The following is a 16822-nucleotide window of genomic DNA, read 5'->3' as shown; positions in this document are numbered from 1 at the left end:
AGCCCCAAGCCTCCACCCGGCCCGGGCCGCGCTCAGCCACCTGCCCGTCTTGAGCTCTGTCCAGTCACGTCTGTGGCTTGACTTCCGGGGGCACTCTCCCCCCATAAGCCTTGCTGCAGACCTCTGTCCATCTTGTCCTCGGTTCTGGACTGTTCCTTGAGCCTGCAGAGGACAGACGTGGGCAGACAGAAGGTCCCAGGGGATGTGGAGGTCAGCCAGGGGCACAGTGGTCAGGGCCAGGGCAGGGCTTGATGCAGACGCCAGAGGAAGCACACACAGAATGGTCCGGAAGCCTCCTCTCTGGCGGGACAGGCACAGGGAATGGGGAGATGGAGATGTGTGCACAGGAAAGGACAGGCCAGACAGTGAGACGCTGGCCACCGTTCTCTGCCCCTGGGCACAGCCCGGGTCTGGTCTTGGGAGACTTCAGAGGAAGGAAGGTCTCCTTGAAGCGGTGACCACCCTCTGCTCCACAGCAGCTCAGGTCTGGAAGGTTCTGCCTCTGAGCTGGCCCGCCTCACCTGTCTGTAGGCAGATGGGGGGGGTTCTGCCAGCTCTCAGCTGGGCACCCCTGCCCCCACCCAAAGCCCCGGAGAATGCTCCCTCCTCCACAGTCAGGCTTTTGCAGAGAAAAGGGGCCTTTTGTCCCCAGAGTGCTGCGGTCATGTTCAACCCCAGGGAAAAGGGCAGCTTCAGAGGCCTCTGACCCAACTCCTGACCTCAGCCCAGGGCAGAACATCCTGCTCCCTCTCCACCCCTCATGAGCTGCAGTGCGTCAGCCATGATGTGTGTGTGGAAACCCACACACTTGCGCAGCACGCAGAAACAGGAAGTGGTGGGAGCAGCCGCCAGGGTGCCTGGGACGGAACCTGCTCGGCAACGCCCCCACGGGGTGCACACCCACGGCAGCAGAGCGGACGGAGGGGCAGCAGAGTCCTCAGGGCCTTCCTGCTGTTCCCAGCCCTGTCCTCTGGATTTGACCTCTAACCTTGGTCCTTCACCTCTAGGCCCAAGGACTGGACTGGTTCTGAGATCTGGGACCCAGTCTCCCTCCTGGGAGCTAACGCCTATCCAGTCTCCTGGCAGCGAGGGTGACAGAGGGCACACGTGGTGAAGCGGGTAGCCCGGGCCCCACCGTGTGCATCCCGCCCATCCTGGCGCTTGCACTGGGGGACACAAGGGCCCAGGGGAACCTGGTAAGGGAGCAGGGGAGCAACCAAGAACCATGCTAGCAGAGAGACAGGGCAGCTTGCTTTTCCTGTGGAGGTGCAAGCTGTGCGGGACCAGGGCGTCAGTGCAGGCCCAAGGCAGGAGCTAGAGGAGGGAAGAGCCTGACAGGCAATGGCTATAGCAGGTGCCAAAACCTAGAGGTAGAGTTGGGAGGTGAGCGTGCCAGTCTGGGACTCAGAGAGGGCAGGCGCGGCTGTGCCCTGTTCAGATCACAGGGAGGCCAGGGGGACTCTAAGGGCTGGGAGAAGGCAAAGGCGAGGAGCCGGTGAGCTGACACCAGGCCTCCAGAGAGAGCCCCAGGCAAGCAGCCATCAAGGGAAGGCTGGGCGCTCCAGAGACGCCACCGGCCAGCAGGTGCCACCACCTGCTGAGTACCGGTGCTCCTTCTTGGCCTGAGGCCTCAGCTCCATCCCAAAGTAGGGTCCAGCCAGCAGCCCTGGCCGGGCCTCAAACACATGAGACGGAAGGGTGGGGACTGGGACATGCCAAGGGACAGGAGAGGCTTTAGCAACCAGGGCCTACTGCCTACTCCACCTACCCACCCTGTCTCCGTGCCTTTCACCCTGTATCCAGCCCATAGGCATAGGAAGGGTCAGGTCCAAGGCCTGGGAGCACAGATCACATGGTAGCCCATCTACCTAGCAAGTGTAAGGTGCTGAGTTCAACTCGAGTGCTGCCAAGGAAAAAGACAAGAGTCACTGCCAAGGCTAGTGGGACAGAGTAGTCCTCACAGTGGGCCCCCCCTCTTTGCTGGGCCTATCTGAGGATGTACCAGAAAATACTTAAATACTTTGTGAATGAACACACAAGGTGGGGGACTTTCTGAGCCCAGTCTCTTCACCTGTGGTGGTGGGGGGCAATGTTTCCCATGTAAGGCAAGCAGATAAGACAGGGTTCACTCAATCATCCTCTCTCAGTCTCTCTCTCTCTCTCTCTGTCACACACACACACACACACACAGAGGCACAACTCACACTTGATTCCCTCTGACAGGGAATGGGCCTCAGCCGCTGGAACAGAACTTGCATCTCTCAAATTGTAGGTCTTGGCTGGCCCACGCAGCAGCTTGGCTCTGCACCCCTGAGGTGTGGGGCTTTTGTCAGGAGCGCACGCTGGGTAACATGGGAGACACAGACGTGTAGAGCCTGTGTAGGGTCCTGCGCAGGAGGAAGGCAGGCTGGACAAAGGCTCACTAGGTAACTCAAGCCTGGGGAAGAGGTGCCTTGTAGCTGGAAGGCCAGGCCCCCTCCCATGATTTCACAGCCCTTCGCCCTTCCTAGGAGCTGGCCAGATGGGAGTAGATAAAGACATGTCAGGGGCTGGGGATGTGGCCTAGTGGCAAGAGTGCTTGCCTCGTATACATGAGGCCGTGGGTTCAATTCCCCAGCACCACATATACAGAAAACGTCCAGAAGTGGCGCTGTGGCTCAAGTGGCAGAGTACTAGCCTTGAGCAAAAAAGAAGCCAGGGACAGTGCTCAGGCCCTGAGTTCAAGGCCCAGGACTGAAACAAACAAACAAAAACCTCCCCCCGCCCCCAAAAAAAGACATGTCATCTAGGACTCCTGAAAGAGGGGTAAGACCTACTAGAGTCCAGAGTTGTCATCTCCTCCTCCGCCTCCCCCTCTCTCCCCCCCCTCTTGTCCTGGGGCTTGAGCTCTGGATTCCCACACATGTGCTCTGACCCAGCTCTGTTCTCCAGAGCTAAACACAGACCCTTTCTGTGGACCCCCACAGACATTTATTTTTGTGTGGTATTGCCGTGGGAATCAAACCCCAGTCTTCTGCCACACACTGGTGGCTCATGCCTATAATTCTAGCTACTCATGAGGCTGAGATCTGAAGATCACAGTTCAAACCCAGCCAGGCAGGAAAGTCCATGAGACTTAAATTTCCAATTAGCCACCAGGAAACTGGAAGTGGCCCTGTGGCTCAAAGTGATAGAGCACTAGCCTTGAGCTAAAGAGCTCAGGGACAGCACCCAGGTAGCTTGGTTCAAGCCCCAGGACTGATCAAACAAAAAACCCTGGTCTTCTGCCTCACACTAAGCCAGCACTCTGCCACTGAGCCTCACCTCCCATTCTACAATGTTTCTCTCAAAGCAGGTGGGCCGATGGGCTGAGGCAAGTCATCTGTGCTTTCCCCACCAAACACTGTCAGGGCCAGTCAGAGGCCACCTCAGGGTAGCCCCAGAAGCTGGGGAACACTTTCCAGAAACAAGCTAGGCAGCTGCCTGGGACAGAACTCCCCTCCGCCCCCCAGAAGTCCACTCACCTCCCCGCCCCCACCAGGCCCAGCTGTTGTTTTGACTAGTCGGGGCCAGGCAGGTCCTCAAGCCAAGGCCTTCCCAGGAGACTCTTCATCCTCAGCCCTAGTGGCGGCCTGCCAGCCCTGGCAGGAGGGGAAGGAAGGCCACCTTAACCGGAGAGTAGCTCTCCTAGGCAGCTGGGCAACTGGCCAGCTCTGATCCGGAAAAGCATCAAAGCTTGACACAGATGAAGGCTGGAAAGCCCCAAGAAACTGCTGGACCTGACCCAACCACACATGGGGTCCCTCTTGCCTTGAGCCAAAATGCTCAGGGAAAGGGCCCAGGCCTTGAGTTCAAGCCCCACAACCAATAACAACAACACATTCCTTTTTAAAGTGTTTTCCCTTCCACTGGATCCTGAGTGAATTACAATGAACACAACAGGTTTTGAACTCAGGGCCTCAGGCTTGTTTGGCTTACCCTCTACCACTTGAGCCACACCTCCAGCCCCATCTTTTTGTTGATTATTTTGAAGATGGAGTCTCTTGGACAGGATGCAAGGGGCTGGCCTTAAACCTCAATCTTCCAGATCTCAGCCTCCTGTATGGCTAGGATTATAGGTGTAAGCCACCAGTACACACATCAAGCACACATTTTTTTTTTCTTTTTTTATTGTCAGGATGATGTACAGAGGGGTTGCAGTTACATGCTTAAGGTAGTGAATACATATACACTTCTTGTCATTCCTGATATCCCCTTCCTCATTTTTCTCCCTCCCCCCCAGCCTCTCATCCCCCTTTGCTTTATTTTTTCAAAAACCGAAATATAAAATAAAATAAACAGAAATCTTATCCTTAATGTACATTGTCACTCTAGTCTACAGTGTTTATGTCCCCTATGATTAGTAACTGTAAAACAATTCCTTCCAGATTGGGTGATATATCTTTTGCTACATGTAATCTGTTCCTTTTTTTTTTTTTTTTTTTGCCAGTCCTGGGCCTTGGACTCAGGGCCTGAGCACCATCCCTGGCTTCATTTTGCTCAAGGCTAGCACTCTGTCATTTGAGCCACAGCGCCCCTTCTGGCCTTTCCTATATATGTGGTGCTGAGGAATCGAACCCAGGGCTTCATGTATATGAGGCAAGCACTTTTGCCACTGGGCCTTGGACTAACCCAGGGCCTGAGCACTGTCCCTGGCTTCTTCCCGCTCAAGGCTAGCACTCCGCCACTTGAGCCACAGCGCCGCTTCTGGCCGTTTTCTGTATATGTGGTACTGGGGAATCGAACCTAGGGCCTCGTGTATCCGAGGCAGGCACTCCTGCCACTAGGCTATATCCCCAGCCATCTGTGTACATCTTTGAACATACATTTTTAATACATCACTGGGCTTACAAGAAAGTAAATTTGTCCCACCCTCTGCCATTAAACATTACAAAAGCCCAAACAATTAAAAGAGTAAGCAATGACCCAGGATCATGTAGGGAGCAGAGGGAAGAGCAGAAAATTCCCAGACACAAGTCCAGAGAGCCACACTGCAGTCAGGGATGTGTGGGTACTCTGCAGAAGGCTAGTAAACCAGGACTCTAGGGACACCAGTGGGGCTCAGGTGCTGACGCTTCATCTTGGAATCAGCACAGACAGGAGTTAAGAATTATGATTTATCAGAGGCTCCACACTATTAGTGATGGTCAGCAGAAATAACAAATTTTAACAGATTTAGATTTCCAGACTAGAAAATTGAAATTATCAGGTATAGCACATAAAAGAACTATCAGTCTATCTGTAGCTGTATAGGTATAGATATAAATTGAAGCTGAGCCAGGCACTGGTAGCTCACACCTTTAATCCTGGCTGTTTAGGAAGGTGTATCTGAAGATCATGGTTCCAAGCTAGCCTGGGCATTGAAGTTCATGAGACTCCAATTAATAAGAAAAACAACAACAACAAGGAAGTGGAGGTTTAGTGCATGTGGTATAACAGCCTTGAGCAAAAAAGCAAAGAACGAGAATTCAAAAAAGAAGGAAAGAAGGGAGGGAGGAAGGAAGGAAAGGAGGGAGGGAAGGAGAGGAGGAAGGAGAGCAGGGAGGGAGGGAGGGAGGGAGGGAGGGAAGGAAGGAAGGAAGGAAGGAAGGAAGGAAGGAAGGAAGGAAGGAAGGAAGGAAGGAAGGAAGGAAGAAAGGAAGGAAGGAAGGAAGGTAGGAAGAAAGGAAGGAAGGAAGGAAGGAAATTGAAGTTGGCTTCCAAACTGCAAGTGTCTGAAGAGACTGTCAAAACGTATCAGATAAATCTGAAGAAAAATATATCCTCTAGATATGGTAACATAGTAAGAACAAATTAAAAGGTGAGTAGCTGTAAAGGATGGATTGTGGTGAACTGGAAGGACAACAACAGATTTCCTGAAATGGAGCCTGGAGATGGAGATGTAATATGAAGCACATTAATTGAAGAGATTAGGGAACATGGGAAAGAATGTCGAGAATGAGGGACTCAAGAGGTATTGGTAGAGAATGTTCCAGAACTGCTAAAGGACATGATGAGTCTGAAGGAGGAAACACAATCATAAATACCAAAGAGGATGGTGAAGACCTGGCCTGGGGCCTGGGGGTGAAGCGCTAGGGCAGTGTGCTTGTCTAGCAGTGCGGGGGGGGGGGGTACGGGGGGGGCGGACCCCATCCCAAGCTCTGAACAAAGGAAAGAAAGCCACACACCCGTGGCGCGTGGCGCGTGGCAGGGGTGAGCCCCTGGGTTGAGGGGAGTCCGCGCCTCCCGATAAATCAACCGCAGGAAGCCCAGGACAAGGCGAGATCTTGAAATGTCCAGACGGAATTGAAGGGGCTTCTGCGGGAGCGGCGCTCCCCAAGCTAGCCTGGCCGCGGGGCCTGACCCGGGTGTCCGCGGGGCCTGACCCGGGTGTCCGCGGGGGCCTGACCCGGGTGTCCGCGGGGGCCTGACCCGGGTGTCAGTGGGGGCCTGACCCGGTGTCCACGGGGGTCCGAGGTGGGTGCGGGGCCTGACCCGGGTGTCCGCGGGGGGCCGAGGTGGGCACAGGGCCTGACCCGGGTGTCCGCGGGGGGCCGAGGTGGGCGCGGGGCCTGACCCGGGTGTCCGCGGGGGGCCGAGGTGTCCGCGGAGGCCTGACCCAGGTATCCGCGGGGCCTGACCCGGGTGTCCGCGGGGGACCGGGGCCTGACCCGGGTGTCAGTGGGGGTCCGAGGTGGGCGCGGGGCCTGACCCGGGTGCCCGCGGGGGGCCGAGGTGGGCGCGGGGCCTGACCCGGGTGTCAGTGGGGGTCCGAGGTGGGCGCGGGGCCTGACCCGGGTGTCAGTGGGGGTCCGAGGTGGGCGCGGGGCCTGACCCGGGTGTCCGCGGGGGTCCGAGGTGGGCGCGGGGCCTGACCCGGGTGTCCGCGGGGGGCCGAGGTGGGCGCGGGGCCTGACCCGGGTGTCAGTGGGGGTCCGAGGTGGGCGCGGGGCCTGACCCGGGTGTCCGCGGGGGTCCGAGGTGGGCGCGGGGCCTGACCCGGGTGTCAGTGGGGGTCCGAGGTGGGCGCGGGGCCTGACCCGGGTGTCCGCGGGGGGCCGAGGTGGGCGCGGGGCCTGACCCGGGTGTCAGTGGGGGTCCGAGGTGGGCGCGGGGCCTGACCCGGGTGTCCGCGGGGGGCCTGACCCGGGTGTCCGCGGGGCCTGACCCGGGTGTCAGTGGGGGCCTGACCCGGTGTCCGCGGGGGGGCCGAGGTGGGCGCGGGGCCTGACCCGGGTGTCCGCGGGGGGCCGAGGTGGGCGCGGGGCCTGACCCGGGTGTCCGCGGGGGGCCGAGGTGGGCGCGGGGCCTGACCCGGGTGTCCGCGGGGGGCCGAGGTGGGCGCGGGGCCTGACCCGGGTGTCCGCGGGGGGCCGAGGTGGGCGCGGGCGGCGCTTGCCGAGGGCGCGGCGGGGGAGCCGGCGGGAAGGGCCCCCCTCCCAGGCAGGGGAGGCCGGTGCCACCTCGCGGCCGCCCCGAGCTCCGCGCGCCCAGCCCCGCGGTGGCGCCGGGGCCCCGGCCTCACACCCAGGCGCAGAGCCGCTCCCCCTCGTCCGGGCGGCCGTCCCCCGGGCCGGGGTCGCCGGGCCCCGGCGGGCGGCGGGGTCCTGGGGTCCGGGCCGCGGGCGGCAGCAGCGCGCGGAGTCGCCGGACCAGGCGGGCGCGGGCAGCCGAGGCGAGCACCAGCAGCGGCGGCAGCGAGAGGAAGCCCAGCACGATGAGGGCGGCGGAGCCCCGGTCCGAGAGCAGCGGGCGGCACCGGGGGCTCGGCGCAGGGTGCACCTGGGGGCGGGCGGGCGTTAGGCGGGGCGGGCGCAGGGCGCACCTGGGGGCGGGCGGGCGTTGGGCGGGGCGGGGCCGGGTGCACCTGGGGGCGGGCGCAGGGCGCACCTGGGGGCGGGCGGGCCTTGGGGCGGGCGGGCGTTAGGCGGGGCGGGGTGTGGACTGAGCAGCTGGACAGGCGCACCTGATGGGGAGGTGATGTAGTGGGGGGGATGGGTGGTGAGGGGGAGGAATGGGGCGGGGATGAGATGGGGTTGGGGCGGGTCTGGGGAAGGAATGGGGCAGGTTTGGTGAGGAATGGGGCGGGTCTGGGGAAGGAAGGGGGCGGGTCTGGGGGAATGGGGCGGGTCTGGGGGGGAATGGGGCAGGTTTGGTGAGGAATGGGGCGGGTCTGGGGAAGGAAGGGGCGGGTCTGGGGGAATGGGGCGGGTCTGGGTGGGAATGGGGCAGGTTTGGTGAGGAATGGGGCGGGTCTGGGGAAGGAAGGGGGCGGGTCTGGGGGGAATGGGGCGGGTCTGGGGGGGAATGGGGCAGGTTTGGTGAGGAATGGGGCGGGTCTGGGGAAGGAAGGGGGCGGGTCTGGGGGAATGGGGCGGGTCTGGGGGGGAATGGGGCAGGTTTGGTGAGGAATGGGGCGGGTCTGGGGAAGGAAGGGGGAGGGTCTGGGGAAGGAAGGGGGCGGGTCTGGGGAAGGAATGGGGCGGGTCTGGGGGGGAATGGGGCAGGTTTGGTGAGGAATGGGGAGGGTCAGGGGGGTGTGGGGTGAGACCCTGAGGAACCCGGAGGAAGTGGACCAGGGTCCTGGGGTGGCAGAGGCTGGGGCCTGGGCTGGGGCGGCCCCAGGTGTGCTGAGGCCGGGCGGGGAGCTCTGGGATCCGATGGCAAGTGGCCGCAGTAGGAGCGGCTCTGAGGATCGCCCCTGGCTCCCCCAGGCCGTTTTCCTGCCCCTTCCCTGGTGCGAGGCTGAGGTGGAACCCTGCCCCGTGGTCAGTAGCTAGCGCCACTTTGTCTTTCCCGTGCCTGGACGGCGGGAAAGGGACCGAGGAGCATCCGTGTTCTCCTCTGCCCAGCTGAGGCCCAGCCCAGTTCGCAGGGGAGAAGGAGGGGAGGGTGAGGATGGTGACACTGACAGAGTTCATGCCCTCTTCCTGGACCCCCACTGCTGTCCCTGCCTCGCCCCGGCCCTGGTGGCCCCTGGTACAGGCTGCCTCAGGGAGGGGAGGCAGCTGTTTGCTGGGTGGCACACAAAAGCCCTTCTCTAGCTGAAGCCTGTGGGGGCGCTGGCAGAAGAGAAGCTACCAGGAGGGCAACCTGACTCCGGGGCAGGAGAGTGGTGATGGAAGGGGGCAGGTTAGTTGGCCTTCTGCCGGGGCCCCTGGGCCTCCATGGGAATCCCCCGCCCCATAGACCCCCTCCGTCCAGATCCTCGGGCTCACCCTGGAATGGCACAGGAATCCCACATAGACCACAGCAGCGGCGGGCAGCAGCACCAGCAGGAAGACTGTCCCAGGCAACAGCAGGTGGAGCAGGAGCCCAGCCAGGGCTCGGCCGGGCAGCAGCCAGGTCCCCAGGCCTGGGGGCGCCAAGCCGGGCCTTCTGGGGCCTGTCAAGGCCGAGGCCTGGCAGTGGGAAAGTCTTCCAGGCAGCATGGGTGCTGTGTCCGAGGTGCCACTTTCCTCATCCTCCTCCGTCTCCCTCTCCTGCTCGCTCATGCTGTCCTGGTAGCAGGCCTGGGGGGCGGTCGGGTGGGGGGGCTTGCAGCGGTGGTCAGGCAGCACCCAAGGCAAGACTATGAAGATCCTTTACCCCTTCCAGGTTCAACCACACCGGGATCCCAGGCACTAGATGGTAGACGTGGTCTCCTCAGGCCCAGTGCTGGCGATCAGCCCTGCTTCGCTTTTCCCAGTCCTGTGCTGGACCTCTCTCTGACAGGTGCCTGTGGTCAGTCCCTGCGTGCCCTGATCAGGCCTGGCATAGCTGTCCCCTGCCAGGCACTGGGGCCCTCCCCCTTTCTGGCCCATCCTCTGTTTCCAGTTCCCTAATACAATGACTTCATTTCACACATTTTGACTTTGACAACCGCTCTATCGGTAGATGCCATCTAGAGGGCAGCCATCAGTCTTGTCCCCTGGACATCACGGGGTCCCCTCAGCCCCATCGGAACAGGAAGACCCCAAGTTCCACAGAAACTGGGGCAGTGTGGGATCCAGCACACAGTAGGCATTCAATAAACAGCAACTATGGCTGGGCCTGTGGCTTAGTGGTAGAGTGCTTGTGATACCTTTTATTTTTTCTTTATTGTCAAAGTGATGTACAGAGGGGTTACAGTTTCACACATATGGCAATGAATACATTTCTTATCAAGCTTGTTACCTCCTTCCTCATTGCTCTCCCTCCTTCTCCCCTCCCCATCTCCACCCCCCCCACATGAGTTATACATTTGGATTAGGGCATATCGTTTTATAAGTATTGCTGTTGCATTGGTTCACATTTTACCTTTTTTATTTTTTATTTTTACATTTTACCTTTTGTCTCTGCATTGCTGTTATTTCCCTTTTTTCCCTAGCTTCATTAACATATGTACAATAATACTCAGGGTACAGGTCCATTTCTTAATATTATCACATTGAGTCTTAGGGTCTACGGTTTAGGTTTTCAGTGGATTATATGTTTACATCACAGCAATTAGTTTTTCTAAAGCAGACCCTAGTCCTGCAGATATAAAAAAAAGTTATATATTTGCTGATAGATAGTTTAAATTCTTGGTTGATGATACACACCAAAACACATGGGAAGGAATAAGACAGGGAGCAGCAGAGTATGCAGACCATAGTGGATGGTGATTGAAATTTTATTTTATTTTTATTTATTTATTTTTTTTGGCCAGTCCTGGGCCTTGGACTCAGGGCCTGAGCACTGTCCCTGGCTTCTTCCCGCTCAAGGCTAGCACTCTGCCACTTGAGCCACAGCGCCTCTTCTGGCCGTTTTCTGCATATGTGGTGCTGGGGAATCGAACCTAGGGCCTCGTGTATCCGAGGCAGGCACTCTTGCCACTAGGCTATATCCCCAGCCCTTTATTTTATTTTTTTTAAGTTTTTATTATAAAACTGATGTACAGAGAGGTTACAGTTTCATACGTTAGGCATTGGATACATTGCTTGTACTGTTTGAAATTTTAAATATAGTGAACTGGGCAAGTCAAGTTTCCTTGAAATATATTTTTTAAGATGGGAGTACATTTTATTCATATATGCAAATGTCACAATGAACACCTCCTTTTGTAACTAATATATATTTTACTGACGAGACTATTGTTACTAATGTTAGTAGGACATTTCTCGTGACACCTTTTCCTGTATCACTTTCAACTTTCCTTGTACCGTTTTTCAGCTCTTACTAGCTTGCCAGCTTGCTGACTTCTGTTGGAGCTGTGTGAGGAGGGAACAGTGAGAGTAACGGAAGCTGAGACAACATAATTGTTTACCTGGGCACACCTTAGTCAACGTGTGTTGTACAACTTGTCTGTACAGTCCAGTAGTAAATTCAGGGTAAAAAAATGTTGTGAGGGGCTGGGAATGAGGCTTAGTGGTAGAGTGCTTGCCTAGCATGCATGAAGCCCTGGGTTTGATTCCTCAGCACCACATCAACAGAAAAAGCCAGAAGTGGTGCTGTGCTCAAGTGGTAGAGTGCTAGACTTGAGCAATGAAACTCAGGGACAGTGCCCAGGGCCTGGGTTCAAGCCTCAGGACTGGCAAAAAAAAAAGGGGGGGCTGGGGATATGCCTAGTGGCAAGAGTGCTTGCCTCATATACATGAGGCCCTGGGTTCAATTCCCCAGCACCACATATATAGGAAAGGGCCAGAAGTGGCGCTGTGGCTCAGGTGGCAGAGTGCTAGCCTTGAGCAAAAGGAAGCCAGGGACAGTGCTTAGGCCCTGAGTCCAAGCCCCAGGACTGGCCCCCCCCCCCCCCAAAAAAAAAAAAAAGGCCAGACACCCAGCAAGAAGAAAATGTATCCCTTTACTATTTATCCCTACTATATACTCTCTCAGTAAATTTTTTTTTTCTAGTCCTGGGCCTTGGACTCAGGGCCTGAGCACTGTCCCTGGCTTCTTTTTGCTCAAGGCTAGCACTCTGCCACTTGAGTGGCAGCACCACTTCTGGCTTTTTCTACATATGTGGTACTGAGACCTCAAACCCAGGGCTTTATGTATACAAGATAAGCACTCTACCACTAGGCCACATTCCCAGCCCCCTTCCTTCTTTTTGTGCTGGGCTTGAGTATTGTCCCTTACCTTTTTGCACGCAAAGCAGGCTCTATACCACTTGAGCCACAGCTTTATTTGTGGCTTACGTTGGTTAATTGGGGATAAAAGTCTACATATGCTGCTTTGCCTGTCCTGGCTTTAAGCCGCAATCCTCCTCAGCCTCCTGAGTAGCTCGGATTACAGGTGGTGTGAGCCACCAGGGCCCAGCCTTAGAGAGAGTTTTGGTCCACTGTCATATGCATGTTACTGATCAGTCTTGTCCTTACCTGGATCCTGAGGTGCCTACGAAACAAATGGCTTAGAACAAAGGACATGGATACTAATGAGGGAAAATAACTTCAACTGAAAAACTGTCCTGCTGCCCCTGATGCTAACCTTGCTGAATCATCTCCCCTCTCCTTCCCCTGAACAAAAGCACCAAGCAGTGGTGGTCTTGGAAAAGGCCTGAGACCAAGGACATGTCACCCTGATCCCCCTGGTAGACACAGCTGGAACTGAAGCCGTGAAATGTTCAAGATTGCTCTCCTACTCCATTCTATCCTACCTCACTTCCATCTGTCCTGCTTGACTTCACCTTTTCTGCCTAACATTTAAAGGGCCAGGCATCGGTGGCTCAGGCCTGTAATCCTAGCCACTCTGGAGGCTGAGACCTGAAGACTGCGGTTCAAAGCCAGCCCTGGCAGAAAAGTTTGTAGAGATTTGAATTCACCATCAGGAAACTAGAAGTGAAGCTGTTATGCTAAGTCACAAAACCACCACCAAGAAGACCACCGAGACTCAGACATTCCAAAATACAATAGCAAGGCAAGACTTTATTCAAGCGGGGCCACGGCCCGGGCCTTGTCCTACCCACCGACACAGCGGAGGTTAGGAGGCAGCCCTGAGCTGCGATTACACAGAGCTTATAAAGGCAAAAAACAGTTACAACAATCAGGTGTTCAAGCAAGCAAGATTAGGACACAGGTACAAATCTGATTGGCTCAGGGCTCGAGGCATTCTAGGGGTGGTCAGAGTTAAGCATTCCCAGCGGTTAGAGTTCTAGACCGACTGGGCCCTAATAAGCTTGTCCTGGGTTTGCACACAGGGCCTGCTTATCTCAGGTTCACGTGGTAAAGTGGGGCTTGACTTCAAAGTCTGGCACTTCAAAGCTGTGGCTTGAAGTGGTAGAGCATTCGCCTTGAGTGAAAGAGCTCAAGGACTGCACACAAAAGCCCCGAGTTCAAGCCCTACTCCCCACCCCCCACACTTTTTAAGAGACTCTAGTTGTGGGGAGGGGGCACTTCATTTCCGCTTTGGCTAGGCTGAAGGGAGACTCAGTTGCTCTTCCTAGGCTTTCATCCCAAATAAAATCTGTCGGACTGTTGAGTTCGCCTTTCTGCTTTTTCTTTTCTTACAGAGGCTGAGATGATGATCTCTTCTCCTACTTTTACTTAATTCCCGGGCCCAAGAAAGTGCACAGTGCTTTTTGGCAAAAGCAGCTTTGTAGCCAGGCACCAGTGGCTCATGCCTCTAATTCTAGCTAACCAGGAGGCTGAGATCTGAGGACTGCGATCGCAGTTCCAAGCCAGCCCATGCAGAAAAGTCCCTGTAAGACTCTAATCTCCAATTTATCACTCAAAAACCACAAGTGGTGCTGTGGCTCAATTGGTAGAGCTCTGGCCTTGAGCACAGAGAGGCTCAAGGACAGCACCCAGGCCCTGAGTTCCAGCCTCACAGCTGACAGGGGAAAAAAAAAAAAGCAGCTTTGTGTGTGTATGGAGTTTGAGCTCAAGGCTTCTCCCTTACCAGGCAGGCACTCTACTGCTGAGCCTCACCTCCAGCAGCAAAAGCAACTTTTAAGCAACTGTTATAATAAATACCGAGAGGAAACTAGAACAAAATTGGAGGCAAGAGGGCTTCTGTTGGTCTGTCAACCTCTAGTCACTTGAGTGACATCCTTGAGTCAGGGTCGGGGCTGGGGGTGGGCAGGGCTCCGTAGATCTGGTCTAGAGCCTCTTCTTCTGTGGGTCACGTGGAAGGGCTGCCCTCCTGGGGGTGGGTCCCTCCAGGCACCTTGTCCTTGGCAGCCCCAACACTGTGCTGCTTCCAGGAGGCTGGCCTTGCGTCACTGCCAGGTTGCCACAGGAGCCGCTGCCACAGCCATTAGCGGGCAGGACCTTGCCCTTCCTGCCCAGACCCAGCCGTTCCCTCAGCACAGAGCTGAGGTCTCTGTCTGAAAGTCTTACTACTGCAAGTCTCCTTCTTACCTTCTGACATGATAGAGTCTCCCGTCTCAAACATCCCTGCCCTACTCTGTCCTCTCCTGCCCAGGTACCTGCTTTTCGTGGCCCCCACGGACCTGTCTACTTGCTCTCCAGGAGTTTCTATTCCTACCACCCTGTAGCCACTCTGTCTCTGGTGTCTGTGGTGAATCTCTGACTTTGTGCAATGAATGTCTTCAGAGGAAGGAGCCGCAACTTGCCTTTGCAGTGCTGCCTGGAATCAGCCGTAGAGGGCTATCTGGCACCTGGTGTGTGTGGGGGGGGGGGGGAGGGACAAGTTGGGACACATTGAAGGCTGTGCTGCTTGCGGTGAGGTGGATGGAGGATCTGTTATCCAGGGACATGTTCCAGCTTGCCCTTTCCAACCACTCCAGCCTTTGTTCTCAGGAGAGAGGCCAAACAGCAGGAGAGTAAGGGTACCTGGGAAGGGGTTGCTGCCTGCCAGGCAGAGCCACCCCTTAAATTGCTGGGTAAATAGGATCAGGTGGCCCCAGCCTGCTCTCTCCCCCCCTCCCCAAGGCAGCAGGAGTCCTCTGCCTGCTCCCATCTGCCACTCCAGGCAAAACACCACATGAAACACTGCACCCCACAGCCTGCAGGAAGTTTCTCCAGGAGAGTCACTTGGATGAGGCCAGGCTAGAATCCTCGTGGTGATGACCTCCAGCACGAAGACAGAGCCTCTTGGGGTAACACAGCCAAGCCCCTAAGGCGGCTAGGTTTCCTGGTGGGGGCCCGGGTGGTGGTTCCATGGTGACCCCCAGACAGGTGGGGGGGCCAGAGGCCTCTGGGGAGGAGGCAAGTCCCTGCTCTCTCCAGGTGGACTCCGGGAGGCTGGACTCCAGCAGGCAGGGCCTGGAGGAGTCTGAGCAGGAGCTGAGGTGGGTGGAGCTGGGCTCCGAGGAGGCCTCCGGGGCCAGCACGGAGGGGCTCGGCGCCCTCGGTGCTGGCGGGCAGCTGCTCCAGGCCGTGTGGTGGGGGCCCCCGGGCCGGGTGACGCAGCTGCTCCGGCAGGGGGCCAGCTTGGAGGAGAGGTGAGCCAGGGGTGGGCGAGGGCCCCTCCTCGGGCCTGGGCATCGGGCCTCCGCGGCCCTAAGGCCTGGCTTCCCCGCAGAGACCCCGTGGGCCGGACCCCGCTCCACCTGGCCGTGCTGCGCGGCCACGCGCCCCTGGTGCGCCTGCTGCTGCGCCGGGGAGCGCGGGCGGGCGCGGGGGACCAGGCGGGGCGCACGCCGCTGCACGAGGCCGCCTGGCACGGGCACTCGGGGCTGGCCGAGCTGCTGCTGCGGCGCGGGGCCCCCGCGGCGGCGCGGTGCGCGGCCGGCCTCACCCCGCTGCACTGGGCCGCCGCCCTGGGCCGCGCGCCGCTGGCCGCGCGCCTGCTGGCCGCGCCCGACTGCGACCCGCGGGCGGCGGACGCGCGCGGCTGGACGGCCGTGCACTGGGCCGCGGCCGGCGAGCGGCTGCCGGTGCTGGAGCTGCTGCTGGCGGGCGGCGGCGGCGGCGGCGCGGCGGCGCGGGACGGCGCCCTGCTGGTGGCGGCGGCGGCCGGGCGCGGGGCCGCGCTGCGCCTCCTCCTGGCGCACGGGGCGCACGTGGACGCGCGCGACGGCGCGGGCGCGACGCCGCTCAGCCTGGCGGCCGGCCGCGGGGGCCGGCAGGTGCGTGCCCGGCCCTCGCCGGGGGGCGGGGCGGGAGCCCGGGGAAGGACGCCGGCCCCGCCCCCTCACCCCGGCAGGAAGTGACGCGCGGAGGGGGCGTGGCGGCGGCGTCCCGCCCCGCCCTCGCCGGGTGGGCCCTTCCTCCTCCTCCTCCTCCTCCTCCTCCTCCGCTGCTGCAGGCCACGGAGGTGCTGCTGGCCCTCGGAGCGGACCCCGCGGCCAGGGACCGGAACCGCCGCTCCGCCCTCCACAGGGCTGCGGCTGGCGGACACCTGCCCGTCGTCCAGCTGCTCGTCGCCCAGGGGGCCGAGGTGGAGGCGCGGGACGCCCTGGGACTCACCCCCTTGCATCATGCTGCTCTGGGAGGCCACGTGGAGGTGACGGGCCACCTCCTGGACAGCGGGGCCCGGGTCAATGCTGCTGGCTGGCTCCACAAGACTCCCTTGCACCTCGCTGTGGAGCGTGGCCACAGCCCCACCACCCAGCTCCTGCTGCGCCGGGGGGCCAGTCCCACCCTGAGGACACAGTGGGGCGAAGCGCCCCGGCTCCGCCAGGAGGGCCTACCTCAGGCCCCCTATGGGGAGCACGAGATGGACGAGGGCACACAGCCAGCCCCACCAGCTCTGCGCTTCCACGGCCAGGACAGCAAAGCCTCCGTGGACTCTGCTCTTTGAGGCTGAGACCACCTGCTCGGGTAGAGGGAGATCAGCCGAGAAGCACTGGGGGGGGGGGGGGGCAGAGACCAGGCGGTGGCTTGAGCACATCCCGCGCCTGTGGCGCAGCCCGGGGTGGCCCCATCACACCTTAGCCACCTCTCCGCCACACTTTCTGGTGAAGGTTGTGTCGCCTTGTGGCAAG

At 58.9% G+C, this 16822-nt stretch overlaps 2 protein-coding genes across 2 annotated transcripts; one reads left to right on the top strand and one right to left on the bottom strand.

Annotated features, from left to right (window-relative positions):
- Nucleotides 1-7518: 7518 nt before the first annotated feature.
- Tmem88b (transmembrane protein 88B) lies at nucleotides 7519-9644 on the bottom strand. The gene is made up of 2 exons (XM_048349805.1): nucleotides 9216-9644; nucleotides 7519-7779 (listed from the first exon to the last, which is right to left on the bottom strand). The coding sequence occupies exons 1-2, from the start codon at nucleotides 9489-9491 to the stop codon at nucleotides 7519-7521; spliced, it is 537 nt and encodes a 178-aa protein (XP_048205762.1). The 5' UTR covers nucleotides 9492-9644.
- A 4937-nt stretch (nucleotides 9645-14581) lies between these two features.
- Ankrd65 (ankyrin repeat domain 65) lies at nucleotides 14582-16638 on the top strand. Its single transcript, XM_048349993.1, has 4 exons — nucleotides 14582-14992; nucleotides 15123-15337; nucleotides 15418-15964; nucleotides 16144-16638. The coding sequence occupies exons 1-4, from the start codon at nucleotides 14960-14962 to the stop codon at nucleotides 16636-16638; spliced, it is 1290 nt and encodes a 429-aa protein (XP_048205950.1). The 5' UTR covers nucleotides 14582-14959.
- The last annotated feature ends 184 nt before the right edge of the window (nucleotides 16639-16822 follow it).

This window comes from Perognathus longimembris, chromosome 7 (genome assembly GCF_023159225.1).
Source record: "Perognathus longimembris pacificus isolate PPM17 chromosome 7, ASM2315922v1, whole genome shotgun sequence".
Taxonomy (NCBI): domain Eukaryota; kingdom Metazoa; phylum Chordata; class Mammalia; order Rodentia; family Heteromyidae; genus Perognathus; species Perognathus longimembris.
The sequence above is the reverse complement of the archived record's forward strand: the minus strand, read 5'-3'. Positions and strand labels throughout refer to the sequence as shown.